Source organism: Delphinus delphis, chromosome 19, assembly GCF_949987515.2.
Source record: "Delphinus delphis chromosome 19, mDelDel1.2, whole genome shotgun sequence".
Taxonomy (NCBI): Eukaryota; Metazoa; Chordata; class Mammalia; order Artiodactyla; family Delphinidae; genus Delphinus; species Delphinus delphis.
In genome coordinates this window covers 49,652,034-49,669,418 of record NC_082701.1, presented here as the reverse complement: position 1 = coordinate 49,669,418, position 17,385 = coordinate 49,652,034, and the positions used below count along the sequence as shown (strand labels likewise).

At 46.7% G+C, this 17,385-nt stretch overlaps 3 protein-coding genes across 5 annotated transcripts in view; 1 reads left to right on the top strand and 2 right to left on the bottom strand.

Moving 5' to 3' along the window:
• NUP88 (nucleoporin 88) overlaps positions 1–4,941 on the bottom strand; it is a 30,394-nt gene extending 25,453 nt beyond the window's left edge. The window contains exons 1-4 of the mRNA XM_059998045.1: positions 4,807–4,941; positions 4,122–4,625; positions 1,367–1,536; positions 480–605 (exon numbers count right to left, since the gene is read on the bottom strand). Coding sequence (XP_059854028.1) covers positions 480–605; positions 1,367–1,536; positions 4,122–4,577 — 752 coding nt within the window. The 5' untranslated portion in view covers positions 4,578–4,625; positions 4,807–4,941. The remainder of the gene's footprint in view (positions 1–479; positions 606–1,366; positions 1,537–4,121; positions 4,626–4,806) is intronic.
• Positions 4,942–4,973: 32 nt separating this feature from the next.
• On the top strand, positions 4,974–12,106 carry RPAIN (RPA interacting protein). Of its 3 annotated transcripts, XM_059998047.1 has the most exons (7): positions 4,974–5,333; positions 6,915–7,085; positions 8,109–8,169; positions 10,168–10,279; positions 10,429–10,492; positions 11,515–11,655; positions 11,971–12,106. In XM_059998047.1, exons 1-7 carry the CDS (start codon positions 4,974–4,976, stop codon positions 11,998–12,000), a joined length of 939 nt encoding a protein of 312 aa, XP_059854030.1. In that variant the 3' UTR covers positions 12,001–12,106. The 3 variants fall into 3 exon arrangements, with proteins under 3 accessions (XP_059854030.1, XP_059854029.1, XP_059854031.1); XM_059998046.1 differs by having other exon boundaries at positions 11,515–12,014; XM_059998048.1 differs by lacking the exons at positions 10,429–10,492; positions 11,971–12,106 and having other exon boundaries at positions 11,515–11,650.
• A 213-nt stretch (positions 12,107–12,319) lies between these two features.
• On the bottom strand, positions 12,320–17,064 carry C1QBP (complement C1q binding protein). The gene is made up of 6 exons (XM_059998050.1): positions 16,747–17,064; positions 15,980–16,130; positions 14,213–14,306; positions 13,053–13,148; positions 12,685–12,807; positions 12,320–12,544 (listed from the first exon to the last, which is right to left on the bottom strand). The coding sequence occupies exons 1-6, from the start codon at positions 16,961–16,963 to the stop codon at positions 12,395–12,397; spliced, it is 831 nt and encodes a 276-aa protein (XP_059854033.1). The 5' UTR covers positions 16,964–17,064; the 3' UTR covers positions 12,320–12,394.
• Between the last annotated feature and the right edge of the window lie 321 nt (positions 17,065–17,385).

Genomic DNA, 17,385 nt, shown 5'->3' with positions numbered 1-17,385 from the left:
GGATTAGGGCATTTAATCATACAATGCAAAACCTGGAAGGGGCTTTAGTAAATGATCAGATGAAACCTGCTCATTTGACAAACTGGAAACTGAGGTGCCCAAGTTTTTAACATCCCAAAGACAGAAGTGGCACTGGGACAAGAACTCAAATCTCTCAATTCCCAATTAAATTATCTTTCCCCTATGCTACATTACCTCCAAAAGAGTGACACAGTGAAAACAGCTTTAGGGAGATTATCTTAATAGGTCAGATTGGGAAAGTAGAGACTGGAGGTAGGACCAGTTGAGAGGGAATAACAGTAATTAAGGCACGTAAGTTAGGGCAGCTGGACGATTCTTACACGATTGAGAATGGGTAACGACAGCCATCAGATAAAGCTTTCCAACATCTACTGACCCATTTAGTGGTACTCTGAGCTATTAACTGGCAACCAGAAAGAGAATCTTCCCACTCACAAAGCTGTAAGAAAAAAATGTACCTTATTACATTGTCTGATGTTAACAGCACTATGTGGGGGTCCAGCATCTCACTCGGATACCAGGCAGCATGCTTTAGAGTCAGAGAGGTAGAACTGGTGAAAAATCTCTCAGCAACGGGAGTGGTGCTAAAATAAAGACAGCAATTTCCCAAAACCTGGATGAAAAAGCTTCTAAACGAAAACCTATCTTAACACTCTTTGCTCTTCTTTCCTTCAAATTCCTTTCTTATAAATCTTGCTGAGACAGCATTTAAAGCATCTACCAACCAACATCAAAGAATCAAAATTAAAATATTTTCTAAACTGTAGAGTATATTATACTGTACTTTACAAGTGATTTTACATACAGTATCTTACTTGATCCTTTTAGTAACTTTGTAAGGAAACTACAAGGGCAGCTATTATCACTCCTATTGTGGAAATGAGGAAACAGATTTAAAAAGGAAACATTTTTAAGGAGGCCCAACCTATGAGTTGTGGAGCTAAAGATGGGTTTCTACCTTATATTCTTTTCAGATCTTTCAGACTCTCATTTTTCAGGATTAATTGGAAAAGAAAAAAATACAACAATAAAACTTAGTTACACTTATGAGAAAACTGTCTGGCTCACAGTTAATAACTGCTTTTAAAACATCTTATTTCAACCTACTTGAAAAAACAGCCTGACTTCCAATGAGACAGCAATGTGATAATTTAGGCAGAATAAAAGTACAACCCCACATATACTGTAAACACTATTATCACAAGAAGCCAGTGTGCAGACCATCTGGAGTATGATGTTTCAATAGTAGCAGAGTAAACATACCTTAAGAACCACTGGTCTTAAGCAATTTTTTGCATGTATTACAAAATTATACAGATAAACACTAAATGGAAATACAACTTACCTACAATTCACTGTTGATTTTCCACCTTCAAATTCAGAATTCTTCCCCCACCTCTTAGGTAATTCTAATATCATGAGTCCTTTTATTCCTATAAGTGCTACATGATGTTGTGCTGGACTTAACAAGACTTGATAGATTTCAAACAGGGGTGGATTTATGCAAAGCAATCTCTGAAAATTAAAGCAAACTAGTCAAAATAGTTAATTTTAATGCAAATATATACGGCAGTTACTTGAAAGCACAGCACCACTTTAGTTTTCTATAACTGTAGTTTAATGAAACATTCTGGGTAAGTACTAGCACCTCAGCCATTACCTGATGAAATATTTTTTAACTATTTAGATTGGAATATTATATAAAATGCACCAGGTTTTCCTACTTTGACAAATACTACATATAATTCCCTTTTTACAATCAAACTCCAGACTACCACTTCAGCGTCAAATCTCCACCATTCCCCACCTGTACTTTATACTCCAATCAGATTAACTTGTATTTTTGGGAAATCATCATACTTTGTTATGTCTCTGTGTCTCTGTACAACTATTCTTCCTGCAATGCCCTCATTTTTCTTTTTTAGCTGGCTAAAACATTCTTGGAGACTCAGTTCCTACGCACTTTCGTCCCAAGAAAATATCCCTGACCTTCTGGCCAGGAACTAATGCATCTTTTCTGTACTCCTAGAGCACACCCTAGATAATTCTATAATAGTACTTATCACCCTGCATTCTAATTATCCTTTTACCTGCTCATCCCACACAACTATGAATTACTTGAGCTCTGTGTCTTTCCTCTCTGTATCTTTGGCATAGTTTATGGCATGCTGCTAACTAACTCTCAATATATGTTTTAATGACCAGACAAATGAAGAACTCATAAGTACTAGAAATGATAATTACTGTTATAAATAGTACAATAAGATAGAGAATGGCTTCAAGAGCTTCTGCAACTAAAATACTGCTTTACCGAAGCAGATTTGACATTGAACAGTGATATTTTCAGGGGATTCTGTTAAGCTGTTTGTCTCATATGCCCTCAAAAAAAAAAAAAGTACTTCTATTTCTTCGCTCATGAGCGTCTCAATTCCCATTTTCTTTTCTTTCTATTTTCAGTAATAAACCATGAGATTACCAATGTATTGCTTATCCTTATGTATAGAGAATCACCCTAAATCAAAATTTTTAGACAAGACTGTTGAATATAATGTGATTTCAATTGTTCCTGATGTAAGTCTGAAGTTTCTTTGTTTTTGTTCTTAGCTGCCCTTTGCTGATTCTAATCAAACTGTTTTTTTCTCCAGTGGTTCTTCCCTTCTTTTCCCATCTTCTTCCTATTTGATTCTAATGATCTACCTCAAATCAGACCACCTTTCTCCTGTTATGCATACAATCTAATCTAATTACCTAGGTCACCTGTGATAATCACATAATTTACGTGGGCTTTTTTTGTTTGGTTTGTTTTTTTGTTTGATTTGGTTTGGTTTTTAAGGTTGCTATTCATGTTTTCATTTCACTGAAAGTTGCAATTCATGCTAAACTGCTTCCTTGTCTATCTCTGAGTTTTTGACATTTGGAGGACTGAAGGTCATTCAGACAGTTATCAATATGTACTGAGGATTTATATGTTTCAAGCACACTGAAGTATTGGGGATACAAAACTAAGTAAGGCGGACACAGCCCCTGCCTTGGTGCTTGCACTCCAGAAAAGAAGTCAGACAATAAATTAACAAGTATAAATAATTTAATCATGACTGCTAAATTCTGCCTAGCAATATAGGGTGCTATTGTCAATACTGTGTGCCGAGCATCTAACACTTACTCTTATAGCTAAAATTTTACAGTCAGTAGTTTGTGGGCTTGTGACCTGTTTTCAAAACTGCAAAAACAATGCCAGCACCTTATTCAAATCATTTCTCATCAGCAAGAATCAAACAACGGCACACGACATATGTATGCCGTATGTTAGAATGGGGGCCAAGTTTTCTTATTTTGTAATCTTTAAAAGACGCGAATCGGCTTATTACAAATAAACGCTTCCATAAAGCAATGTTTAATCACAGAAGTCTGTAGTACTTTCTGATCACACCTACTTTCACATGCTGTTGGAGCATGCTGTTCTCAAGAAGCCAGCAAAAATCCCTTTCAACTCTGGAGATGGCCCAATTTTTTGAAAGAGCGAACAGGGGATTCCTCCTCCATGTCAGGCAAGAAGCTCGTTGCTTTCAAATCAACGACCCGACGTAATGCTCTCAACAACCCCAAGAGAAAGTTAGGACTGTCCCTATTATTTTATGAGCGTGACGTCATGACATCGGATTCTCGGGCCCAACCTCCTAAAAAGAGCGAGTGCACCCACACTCTTAAGCCTCTTACCCCTGCTTTGTTTTTCTTCAGAGCACCTGCGCCACAGATGTTTTACTGTTACTCCCCGGTCTCTCCCTTCCTCCCAGACCCCGCGAATTTAAGCATCTGGAGCGCAGGCGTTCCTATAACAGTATCCGGCGCAGTGTCAGAGTCAACGAACATACGTGGAAGGAGTGAAATATAAGTAGGGAGAGTTCAAAAGGTTCTGCGGCCACGCTACAGCGAATGAAAATGACTTTTCCAGTCGCAGCTGGACGCCCCCCAAAAGGACGTCTGCTCACCCTCGCATAGCGCCCCTCCCAGCAGACGAAAACCAGCCAGGATGGGAAGGGGACGTAAACGCTCCTTCAGATCCCAGCTGAGGGTCACTTTCCAGATCAGCCTGGCCGTACCTGGTACTGGGAGAGGGAGGACTCCTCACCGGCGCCGCTGGGGTCCCGAAGGCGCACGACTAAGAAGGAGCTGCCTTCTCCGTCCCATAAGAAGAGCTCTCCGCCGAGGCCCAAGACCAGGTTTCTCGTCAGCAAGTGCGGCGGCAGGGGCGGCGGCGAAGGCAAAGAAGCCGGCTTCTCGGCTGCGGCTGGGCTCTGGTTTTTCCGTCCTTCCCGGAGCCGCAAGAACACGGCATGGTCAGGGAGCCAGGCCTGCCACAGCTCACCGTCTCCCGCGGCTCCTTCGGCGGCCGCCATCTTGGCCCAACAGCTCTCGACAGCCCAGTTGCTCAGCCCGCCGCTGAGGGCAGCCAATTCGCTTCCAGCCGTCCACTGCTTCGGCCAGTCATCGAGCAGGGAGCCCGGAAGCCCGAGCAGGGCTAGGGGAGGGGCGGGGCGAAGGTGAGGCCAGCCCATCAGGTAGCGTCATTACCAAAGCAAAGCCAATCACCAGTCAAGCCTATTCTGAAGCCAAAGGGGGCGGGACGAGAAGTTCAACATGCCAGTGCCTGCTTAGAGAAAGCTTTGGGGTTGCGGGAAGTCTAGTAGCTGGGGGTAAAGCTCCTGAGACCCGTGTATCAGATTGCTTATAGGACACCTCCACCTGGATAAACCTAAACATCTAAAACCTTCCCTCAAGACTTACCTCCCTCAATCCAGGTTGGGCAGACCTCACAAATGTCACTTCTTTTTGTTTGTTTGTTTTTTGCGGTACGCGGGCCTCTCACTGTTGTGGCCTCTCCTGTTGTGGAGCACAGGCTCCGAACGCGCAGGCTCAGCGGCCATGGCTCACGGGCCCAGCCGCTCCGCGGCATGTGGGATCCTCCCAGACCGGGGCACGAACCCGTGTCCCCTGCATCGGCAGGCGGACTCTCAACCACTGCGCCACCAGGGAAGCCCATAAATGGCACTTCTTTAGTCACCCATTCTGGGATTGTCCAAGCCTGTCTCCGAGTGGGGCCGGCCGGAAGGACAACGCTTCCCAGAATTCCCTACGATCTGGTGCGACCAGCACCCAAGAACTACAACTCCCAGGATTCTGCACGCGCCCCGGGGGCGGGGCCTTCTGGCGGCGACTCCCGCGAAAAGGAGATGGCAGAGGGGTCAGGGTCTCGGCATCGCTCGCTGTATAAACTGGTGGGCTCGCCGCCTTGGAAAGAGGCTTTCAGGCAGGTGAGTGTGGGGTTTCGAAAGCCTTGGCCGGGCTGTCGTCACTCCCCTAGTCCGTCCCGGCAACCGCTCTCCTCCGTGCTTTTCTCTCAGCCCCGCCGGGTGAAGCAGGTGTCCGTGGAGGTGGACCTGGAACCCGAGCCTCTCGCCTGTAGGTCCGGGCCTCGGCCACCACCCGGCCACTTCCTGGAGTTTCTGTTCCTCTGGGTGTGGCATTGCCCGGGCCGGGCCGGGCCCAGGAAGCCTTCCTTTTGGACTCGGGTTTGCTTTCCGTGTGATGTGTGATCGCGACCGCACCGCTACATCTCTACGGTGGCACCACCATCACCCGCTGATGTCGGGTTGGTGGACACCAGAGAGGCACCTTGTACACTCACCGCAAGCGAGAGAGACGTTATGTCTATTCCACAGAGGAATAGAATAATTAGACATTATTTCTAATCCCGGAAATTATTACTCTTCCTATTCCAAACTATTTCTTCTGAGCCTCCGTCACTAAGTCTTAGCAGGGTTGTAGCCTACGGTCAGTTCTGACCTATCCTGAGCTCAGTCTGGTTCCTGTAAGTACTATAGCCTGTCTTTCTAGTAATCTCTGAAGTAGTGGATATATCCCAGGAAAATAATCTGATGCTAGAAATGACTGTCGACAGCACGATTTCTCAATCCTGGTTCTTGACATTTTGAAGACGATAGTTCTTTGTTGTGGGGTGCTGTTCTAGGATTGCAGAATGTTTAGCAGCCTCCCTGGCCCCTACTTACTAGATGTCAATAATCCTACAGCTAGAGCTGTGACAACCAAAAATGTCTCCAGTCATTGCCACATGTCCCCTAGGGGACACGATTGCCTGAAGTTGAGAAACATCGTACAGGATGGCGGCTACCAGCATCATATCGAGAGTAGCAAGAATTAGGAAGCGGGACTTCCTGGTGGCGCAGTGGTTAAGAATCTGCCTGCCACTGCAGGGGACATGGGTTCAAGCCCTGGTCCTGGAAGATCCCACATGCCACAGAGCAGCTAAGCCCGTGGACCACAACTACTGAGCAGACGTGCCACAACTACTGAAGCCCATGTGCCTAGAGCCCATGCTCTGCAACAAGAGAAGCCACCACAATGGGAAGCCCATGCACCGCAACGAAGAGTAGCCTCCGCTCACCACAACTAGAGAAAGCCAGTGTGCAGCAATGAAGACTCAATGCAGCCAAAAATAAATAAATTAAATAAATAAATTTATTTAAAAACAAAACACAAAAAAAAGAATTAGGAAGCAAACTAAGTGTCCTGTTAGCACAGTGGATGCTGCGCTATTATCAGCCAACCATTAAGCAAGCTAGCATTAAAGATAGACTATGAAATATGTCAATCTGGAAATACGTGACCCAAGCATTGTAATTTCACCCATCTACACGTGGATAAGGGCTGGAGAGGAAGGTGCCAAAATGACAATAGTTGGGATTAGAGTTGAAATTCTGTGTCTATAAAATTCCTTTAATGTTTTAACAACTAATCTAAGAGGTGTTTTTTGTTTGTTTGTTTTTGACGGAATTGCCTTTTCTGCCCCCTCACCTCTTTCTCCTTCTTCCAAGGGATGCCTGGAGAGAATGAGAAACAGCCGGGACAGGCTCCTAAACAAATATCGCCAGGCTGGAGGCAATATGTCAGGAGGAGCTCAGAACACCTTTCTAGTGCAGGAGGTGATGGAAGAAGAGTGGAATGCTTTGCAGTCGGCGGAGAGCCGGCCAGAGGCCTTGGCTCAGGTCAGGCTGGGATATGTGTTTTTAGCACCAAGGATGCCAGTGTCCTCTCTCTGCCTATTTCCCCAAGTCCTCTAAACCCATCCACCCTCCAGCCCCCGATCAGGATTCTAACGGCCTTTCACCCAGGTTCTTCTACCTTTAACGTTAGACTCTTCTAGATTAATTAATGGTTCATAAATACCGGGCTGTCGACCTGCTGCATCATTGCATCATAATCACTTCTGAAACTGAAAAGAAAGAAATTTCACTCATTGGCTGCCCCCCTGGAGCTTTTGTTTCAGTAGGCCTGAGCCAGGAATCTCCCTTTTTAAAAAGGTCTCCAGGAACTTTCTTGTGCTAATTTCAGGCAGGGTTAGGAACTGGGTGTGGATAGGAGACCATTTACCATGTATCAGGAAGAGCACTGGATTGGAAGTCAGTAGCTCTGGAATTCTGATCCTGGTTTTGCTGCTGACTCTTAACTCTGCCTCTTTGAGCTTCGGTTTTCCCATTTGTAAGATGAAGAAGATAATGTTGTCGGTGTTGTGAGGACAGTATAAGAAACGTGTGGGAAACTGCTTTGGGAACATCAAGGCTCTCTGTAATAAAGGGGCGTTCTTTGGTGCCTTCTACGCGTCCTACATTGTGCCAAATGTCTGAGTTACATAATCACAATGAGTGCGCACAATAACCCTCTCAGGTGGGTTTTATTCCCACTTTACAGAGGCCTGAAATGAGGTTGACAGAGGTTAGGAAGTTTCTAATGGTCACAGAGCTTTAGCAGAGCCATATACTTAGCTGCTACCCTATACTGTCTCCCCCAAATGTGGTACCATTATTTTGTCACTGGCTGGTTTAATCATCTGTTGATGCCCTTCTCAGCATGGCCACATTACCGCATTGTCGGCACATTCTACAGAAGGACTGGGTTGATTTCCTCAGTTAAATCTGTGTTCTTCAAGCCAGCCTCCAAGTGTGAATCATTGTGGGTCTTGCCAGCTGATCATAACTTCAAACCTCTGCTGACCCTACTTTCTCTTGCAGTTGGAGGAGCCGCTGGACCTGGCCGTGCTGGAGGAAATCCAACAGGAGCTGATTGATCAAGGTGAAGTCTAAGAATAGTTCTTCCTGCCTATATCTCTAGCTGCTCTAATGCTGATGCATTTTTCTGAACAGAATGTTTTTAACTCATTATTTCCATCTTCAGTCGAGTGTCTAGAAGTCTCTGTTTTTCCTCTAAGGTCTTGGCTGTCTGTCTTCCCAATAATAATAGTCATTGTTTCCAGGCCTTGTGCTCAGACCTCTCCTTCCATGCTATGGTTCTCTCCTTATGATGCCCCTACCAGGTAGCGTGAGACAGAAGAGAGTGGTGTCTAACACAGGTTGCACAGCTGGTGGTGGAGTTGGGAAGTAAAGTCAGTGTTGTGAATCCAGTTCCCGTGTCTATTCTATGCGACAGTACCTCTCTGTTAATAGATTGGTAGTAATCCTGTCACCTTACAGGATAGTGCATGATCAGATCTCTTGCGCTACCTAATTTAAGTACCTTCTCTTGTATCTTTTCTTTACTGACTCCCCAGGGTCTTGTGAGCGTCCCCTTCCTGCGGAATCATAGCACCACAGAGTGCATAAGTTAGCACCTTATATAATTAAGTCATTTATCTCACATAGCCCTATCTTGATTAGGCTTAGTTTTTATCATCTGTTAGAGATAACAGACTTGACTCTGTAAAACTACAAAACTATTTGTAGGCTTAAATAATATGTGTAGACTTCGAGCAGTGCCTGGCATATAGGAAGTTTTCAATACACAATAGCTATTATCTTGAGGACGCAAGAGCATGAACTCTTGGCCTAGACTGCTAAGATTCACTTCTCAGCTTTACCACTTTAACTTGTGTGGCGCCGGGCAAAGCACTTAATCTCCCTGTGCCTGTTTCTTCATCTTTAAAATAAGGAAGTAGTAGTGAAGAAGTTAATATATATAAAGAACTTAAAACAGCATTTGGCACATAGTGCTATGCAAACGTTAGTTATTAATGATTGGTGTGTTGACTCCAGTTAGACTGTATATTCCTTGATTTTAATTCTTTTTTCTTTTTGATTGATTTTCTCTTTACCCTCGCCTGCAAAACCTATCTTAGTGGTGAAACACAGGACTCACTAAATATTTCTCTTGGGGTATATTTAATTTAAAAACCTGCAGTGATAAGAATTTGCTGTGTTCCGCCACACTCAGTCCTAAGGAACCCTCTAGAATAGAGGTTGGCAAACTTTCTGTGAGGGGCCAGATAGTAAACATTCAGGCTATTGCAGCCACTTAGTTCTGCTGTTGTAGTGTGAAAACAGCTATAGCCCACACATAAACCAAATGAGCGTGGCTGTTCCATTACAACTTTACTTAAAAAAATGGAAGGTGGGGGACTTCCCTGGCGGTCCAGTGGTTAAGACGCCACACTTCCACTGCAGGGGCACGGGTTCAATCCCTGGTCGGGAAACTAAGATCCTGCATGCCCTGTGACATGGCCAAAAATGTTTTAAAAATTAAAAACGTTAGGTGGGCTGGAATGGCCTGTGGGCTGTGGTTTGCTGACCCCTGCTCCGAAGCCTAGATGGTGAGCTCATCAAGAGCAGGGACCAGCCTTCTTCATCTTTGTACCCCAGGCCTACTAAGTACTAGGGCTTGTTGCATGTTTGCTACACACGTTCTGAACAACACAGAGCCTGAGTCTGTGGACACTGGCGAACATCTCACCTTAGACTCAGCCAGGTGGGCCTGGCGTCCGAAGCCGTCAGCGTCCGCGTTCTCCAGCCGCCCCTGGGACCCTGCCACTCTTCCATCTCTGCCCCTGTGGCCTCTGGAGATGGGTGTGAAAGTTGTCTCTTTGTCTCTTAGCCTCATCACTTCACAAGGAGAGGACAGACAGGAGGGGAAAGATCCAACAAGATGAAGCCTGAGCAGTAAATATCTAGTGATTGGTAGTGTGATTTTGCCCGCATTTTTCTCGTGTGGATGGTGCCTTTGAAAGTGAAGCTTAGCACTCAGGACAGGGCGACCCAGGTGACGTGCGGTGAAACACGCCAGCTGTCCTTTGCCTTGCAGAACAGTCCATCATCAGTGAGTACGAGAAGAGCTTGCAGTTTGATGAAAAGTGTCTCAGCGTCATGCTGGCTGAGTGGGAAGCAAACTCCCTCATCTGTCCTGTGTGTACAAAGTAAGAGTTTTCACAACCTTTTCAGCATTATTTGTTCCCACCCCACACTCCAAGGTGAGTGGAATTTCCCCCCAAATCTATTATATGGGAAGGTTGGGGGATCCAGGTCTGCTGGCCGTAATGCTCTGGGATCCCAATTCTGCTTCCAGGTACAATCTGAGAATAGCAAGCGGTGTGGTCATGTGTCAGTGTGGCCTGTACATCCCATCTCATGTGAGTGTTCCTCACACAGATCGTGTCACCTCTGCACACACCTCTTCCCAACTTCATGTTCAGTTCACACTGGTAGCTTGCAGTCATCCATGGTGAGAATACAGACAGCATATCTGTGAGGTACTTATTAATGTACCACTGCTTAAGAGCTTTATAGAAAGCCCAGTTTAGAACTGGAAACACTTGTATCTGATTTACATAAAAATTTTCCATATATGAAGACACAGCTGTATGTCAGTGGTCTTAAAATATAGGACCCCTCTTATCTGACATGATGTGGCTAAAAGTCTGCCAGTTCGTTGAAGTGGTAAGTTATACAAATGAAACATTTTATAGGAAGTTTTAAACTTACACTTATTTGCCAGTCCTTGAGCGAGGCTCTGCTGATTGGAGAGCTGAGGGTTTTTTTTGTTTTTTATAAACTGCTCTTAAAGCGCATAGTCTAGCATTTCCTGTTTTGTTTCTGTAAGTGCATCAAGAAGCTGAGTGCACTTCAGGATTTTTCCTCCCCATCTTTTACCTAATTCAACACCTTTTTTTTTTTAGGGACTCATCTTTTTGACTGTTCCTTCAATATTCCACTTATCACAAAAACATAACTTTGTTTCATTCTCTTATTTCATTGGTTTACATAGTAGATAATTAAGTCAGTCAGTTACAATAGCAAGTTCAGTTAGCACAGAGGTAGGACCAAGCAGCACTGGCTCTTGGTTAAGGATACACTTGGCTGGTAGAGGCAGAAACACAGGGAGGCTGGGAAGCCTCCCAGCCCTGGGCGTTCCTGGTGCGGTGAGCATGAGTGTTCAGGGCAGGAGTGGAGAGCGCTGGTCCATCTGGAGAGGCGGTCAGATGGACGTTATTTAAGAGATCCTCTCAGCATGATCGTGAGCGTTTCTAAAGGTCCGAGGAATCAGGCCATCACAGCAAGCCAGTTACAGGATGGTGTGAGGAATCGGGATTTTCAGCCTGTTGACTATGAGACGACTGAGGTTAGCTTGTAGTTTAACTTTTCTGTTTTTCAGTCTCCAGAGGTGACAGAGCAAAAGTTTCGCGCCTGTTTAGAAGACAGCGTGAATGAGCACAGTGCATGTTGTCCCCACACGCCGGCATTTTCCGTCACTGAAGGAACAGAGGAAAAGCCCAGTCTTCTCATGAGCTGTCTGGTACGCCTCCCACAGGACCCAGTGGTAAAAGCGGGTCGGTGGTTGGTTTTATTCCCACCCTGGTAGAAATAGCTTACAAAGAGGTAAATGTTTAAAAATGCAGTTTATTCTCTGAGGAACTTTACTTGCATAGAAAAGTGAAGTCACTTCAGTTAAAAAGGCCAGTCATTCCCCGAAAGGGGAGGGACAGAGGCAGCCCAGCTTGTGGAAGGAGCAGCATAAATGTCATTACTGGTTGCAACTTTTAACCACATATTGAGATTGCTTTTGTAACTGGAATATAATTTAAGCTAACTTTTTTCTATTTAAATTCAGGCTTGTGATACTTGGGCTGTGATCCTCTAGAGCCAACCCTGATGCACACGATCTACTGGGTTGGAAACAAGTTCTGTCTTGAGAAGAGGCCTTGTAAATACAAATCTTTCATTTATAACTTATTTTGTATTAAAACGTTTCAAAGTTTTCTCTGCTTTGTGTTTCGTAATGCAGGTTGAAAGGGAAGGAGTAGAAATAGAAAAGACCAATCACCTTGGAGATTTTATTGTCCATCATTTTGTTATACAAAAATCTAGAAATAACAGGTTTGTAGAGAATAAATGGTAAATCAGTGGCAACAGAAATAAGTTAATATTGAATTACTTTCCATGATATCGGGATGAAAACCATTTCAAAGCACGTGGGTCTGGCTTCACTGGCCAACGCCTGCCGTAAAATTAAGGTGTTTGGCAGCTCGTCTTCTCTATTGGCTTTTGACAAAACCTTTGAGGTCTTCGAGAAACGTAATGTACTCCTGGTGCTCCAAGGCTGTGCTGAGCTCTACCAACTCATCAGCGAAAGTGTTGTCCACCCCTCGGTCCGCAAGGAAATCCATTAGGTGGTCGTATAAGCCCTAAAAGGAGAAACATTGGTTAAAAAAAAAAAAATAGAAGGCGGCACCCGAGACACTTATTAAGATGCTTCTTTGTGTGGCCTTGGACTAGACCCTCCCCTGCAAGGCCCAAGGGCACCATCACCTTATCGAGCACTCACCCAGTCCAGGGAATCTGTGCTGAGCGTGTAATTCGTGTCCTTCCAGTCAGAATCGCCAGTGGACTGAAAGCTCACTTCCTTGATGGAGAAAATGTCACTCTGGTCCTCCTCTTCTTGTCCAATCTGACAAGAGACAATATTTGGGGAAAACTGAAAGGTTTCCCAGGACAAGCCAGACTCGTGCAAAGAATAGGGACTATTTATAGCTTGAAACTCAGATTTTAACCTTGCTCCCTCACCACCCCCACCCCAGTCTTCCCAGTTTTGCTGGTCTAAGCTAGAAAATGTTAGTATCAGCTAAATGGGACCAGGAAGGTCCCCGGAGGCCCTCCTTGTCCCCAGGGCTGCCAGCACTCCACTCTACATACCTCATCTTCTGGAAAGTGACAGTCCAGCACAAGGGCCTTGTTGCTACCATCCTTTACAACTTCAACCACAAAATTGGGAGTGGACGTCAATTCAGGCTGGGGAAACAAGAACGAGTCAGTAAATGTCTCTGTTGGCAGGGGTCTGGACCGAAGGTCTCAGTTCAGGGGGTCTGATGGCCACTGCTACGCTATGGTGTTCCCAAATAAGGAGCCTAGGATCTTTTAACACAGAGTATTAAAGCCATGTACCAGCTTGTTCAGACAGACTGGGCTCAACCCACCCTGTGGATCCTTTCTGGAGTCGTAGACTATGTTTTGGATGGCAGAGTATCATATATTTAGTACAGCATTTCACTTCTATTAGCCACGCTACTTGTTTAAAGAACATACAGGGTTACATATTAGAACCTAATACGTACTAGGTTCTAACCTAATTCTACAAGGTTAGAATCAGGAACTCTGAACTCCAGCCCCAGCGAGAGTGGCCTTTTTCTACATCCATACACTACAAAGCTGGCCTAAAGCTCCAAAATCCCTTCCCAGCTGCTTCGGGATCTGCCTCTATTACAGCCCAGGACCGGAGGCTGGTGCCTCTGCCTAAAGCACAGCAACCCCCACTTTGAGGGTGAGCCAGCCAGTGTGTGTGTTGGGGGCGGGGCGGTCCTAGTGCTGGGCCAGCGCTCCAGGGAGCTGAGCTGGGTCGTGAGACAATACCATGCCAACCCAGCCAGAAAGCCTGGGGACCCTGTGGCCCTCACACTGGCTGGTTTCTAGGCTGGGCACACTGCTTCCTAAAATGTCTGAAGACTGAGCACCATCCAGGTCCAAGCAAGAAGGGCAGCACCTTAAGGCGAAGTCTCTGACGCCCCTGCCTGGGACGTGTGAGAGCACTCCTCACTTGGAAACACTCCAAATGATAATTTCCCTCCTGATCATGGGAAGGGTTAAGACAGTTTCAATTCCTCTCTATTAAGTGAACACAGGGCAAATTATCAGTTCTGGTGCTCTACAAGAAAAGGCCCAAGGATGGCTGTCCTTTGCCTTCTCTCCTAGTGCTAAGAGAATTTAAACAAAACAAAAACCAATGCTCCTTCTGCAGGCCCCCAGAACAGCCCGTGGGAAGGCGGCGGCACAGGCTGGTCACAGTGTTACAGACTTGCCTCCTGTTCTTCAACCTTCTGCCCTTCAGAGGGCCCCTCCTCCCCATCATATGCGGGTGGGATGCTGTTGTTAATGTTGAAAGTGACGGTGACCCTAGAAAGGCAAGAGAAAACACAACAGAGGATGTCAGGGGTAGATACTGAGGCTTGCTACAGTTAAAAATGCTGCTGAAACAATGCACCTCTGATCTGCAGAACTTCCAAAATGGGTGCCTGCATCCCACCCACAGCTAGATTCAGCAGGTCTGAAGTGGGCCTACTATGTGCTGGCTGCTGGAAGTCAATTAGGCACTTGTTCCTCAGCCAAATACAGTCATGTGGGGGCTCCTGTCACCAGGCCGGCATCCAGGGCTCACTGCCAACCTGTGTCCACTGGCCACCTCCTGGCCACAGCCAACTGACACCGCCACCCTCGTCTTTCCAGGGCACCTTCCAGTGCTGAGCAGCTGAGTAGCTGGAGGCAGGGGGCAGAAGCCTCCTTTAAACGCTTTTCTCCATTAGAAGAAAATCTGCCCGAGAGGAAGGGAAAAAGGAGCGCTGGAGGGCTGTGGCATCAGCTGAGGATGGAGAGCAGCCCCGGCCCCATGGAGGGGGGCCTCACAAAGAGCAACACTTGCTGGGGAGCTCCCTGGTGGTCCGGTGGTTAGGACTCAGCGCTTTCCCTGCCGTGGCCTGGGTTCAATCCCTGGATGGGGAACTAGGATCCTGCAAGACACAGGGCACCGCCAAAAAAATAAAAGAACATGCTGCAGGACAGGCTCATTCCTCAGAGCAGTTGTGGGAAGTTTTATAATCACAAAGCAGGCCACAAACACCAACTAATGACGATCTTCAGTTGCAAGAACCTTCACCTGACGTATCACATTCCAAAATTTGAATCTAAAGTTGAGAGATCTGGAACGAGCACTGCTGGGTTGCAGACAACAGTGCACTGTAGCCACTCCCCTCTGGAGCTGTGCTAACTGGCTGCCTTGCCGGTTTGAGGTTTGAGGTTCAGCCACAAAATCTGTCTAATCTGCAACAGTGTGGACCAAGCTGACGCCTGGGCACAGAAATGCAGTTATGTTCATTAGAACATTACTTATAATGGCCCCAAACTGCCTACGACTTATCCCAGGAAAGTGGTTTAGGTCACGTTACAGAATACATGATTGACCTGTGAAGGGAAAAACACTACACCACCAAAACAAAACAAAAAACCCAGAACGCTACTTCACAGCATATACAAAAATTCACTCAAAGTAGATCACAAACAGCTTACGCAGGTCAAAGTCTTCCCATCTTTCTCATGGTGACCCTTACTACACGGCAACCTCACCCTTATCTTGCTTTCTCAACTATAAACAGAGTAGGAGCTTTGTTTTCCTCAGCCAGAGCCTGTAGTATAGTAAGTCAGTGTTGCAAATCTGAGATTCTGTCGGTGCTGTCAGAACTTCTGAATTTGCGTGCATAGATTTAGGCAAGGCATAGCCTCCCTCACCAGCAAGGGTTTAGCGACTGACGCCTCTACTGGTCCAGTAGGCTCCCAGCGACTTGGCTTCGGTGCTACTTGCTTACCATCTCCGTATTAACTACCACAGCACGTAAGTGTGCAGTGAATGAACGACCTGGAGCTTACGAAATTATCCAAATGAATCCTACAATCTCTCGGAAACCACATGTCTGTTAAGTACCTACCTTAACTAAAGGCTGTTGTGGATAAGTCAGGGCAGGTCCTGCAGGGTCATGGATTTGGTTCCCTGGAGTCCATAGGCCCCTGGTACTTACCTTTCTCCAGCAACTTTCTGCACTAATTTGGCTTCTGTCCCATTCACTTCCAGCGCCCAACCTCCAGACATCTTGGGAAGAGACTTATACTTCTGTATCTTCTTTTCCTCCTTAATCTCATCATTGAGGAATTCAACAAAAGCTTTGTCCCCTACAATGGAAATAAGTTACAGAAAGAGCCAATCAGTCTAAAACGGAAAATGACCCAGGTTACTACAACCAGAGACCTGTATTTGGGCTGTTTCTAATACTTCTGCTATTAACGGTGGCTCTGGGAACTTAACCCAACTCATATCCATTAAGCCTCAGTTTCCTCATCTGTAAAAATGCCGTAAGCTATCAGTGGGAAGCTGAGCTCGCATTCTGGTAAAGTGATTCCCAACAATGAACTCCTTACCACGTTTCCAAATAAAGTAAGAAAAATTCGCCATTACCCTCTTTCACTTGCCAACAGACAACACCACACTACTCCCAACCGCGACCTTGGGCTTTCGCAAAGTTCCATTTTCGAGAGACTGAGAATAGAGTCGGCCTCCAGGGCTTCTTTACAGCATCTCTCCCCGCAGAGTAAAACAGAGGTGGGGGAAGACGGGAAACGCGATCACGCGTGGGTTTAACCCGCTGGTCACCGATCAGTGGGAGAATGTTCTGGACTTCAGGGGCGGTTCCGGGCTGTCCACGCGTGGTCTACACCTCCTCGTCCCGGATTCCCCACCCCACCCAGGCCCTGGCCCCTCACGCCCTCGGCCCACGTGCACGAGTCTTACCTTCGGTGTGCAGTCCGCCGCAGCCGCAGCCGCAGGGCCCCCAAGGCCGCAGGAGACCGGGCAACTGCACCGACCCCGCGCGCACGCTCAGCAGCCCAAAGGGCCGGGCGCACGGCCTAGACGCGGGCTGCAGCAGCGGCAGGGAGGGCGCGGCGGCGCGGATGCCAGCGACAGCGGTGCCCAGGACGCGGGGCACGCAGCGCAGCAGCGGCAGCATTTCTGCAGCGGAGGCAGAGGCGGCGGCGGACACGTGCGGCTACGAAAGACGACTCTCGGCAAGAGCGACGACTCTTCGCCACTGCGCCCTCTAGATCTAGGGCCGCCGCCGGAAGTCCCGCCCCCTCCCCGGGAAGTGCTTCCGCGCCGCCGCTTTGCAGACCGAAGGCACAGCGGGCGGGAATGCGCCCTCTGCTGGTGGCCTCCGGTGTGGCCTCCCGGGGAGGCCTGGAATCCGATTCCTGAACTTCTTTAGCTGAGTCGGCTTGAGTCTGGCGTTCCAGGCTTGCTGTTTAATTGGCCAAAATCCGTTCTCTCCAGTGGCTGCTTACACTCTCCAAATTTCCATCTCCTGTTCTCAAGCACGGCCAGGCTTTCTATGACTTCGTGGAATGCACTCTTGCCACCACCAACTCCCAAAGA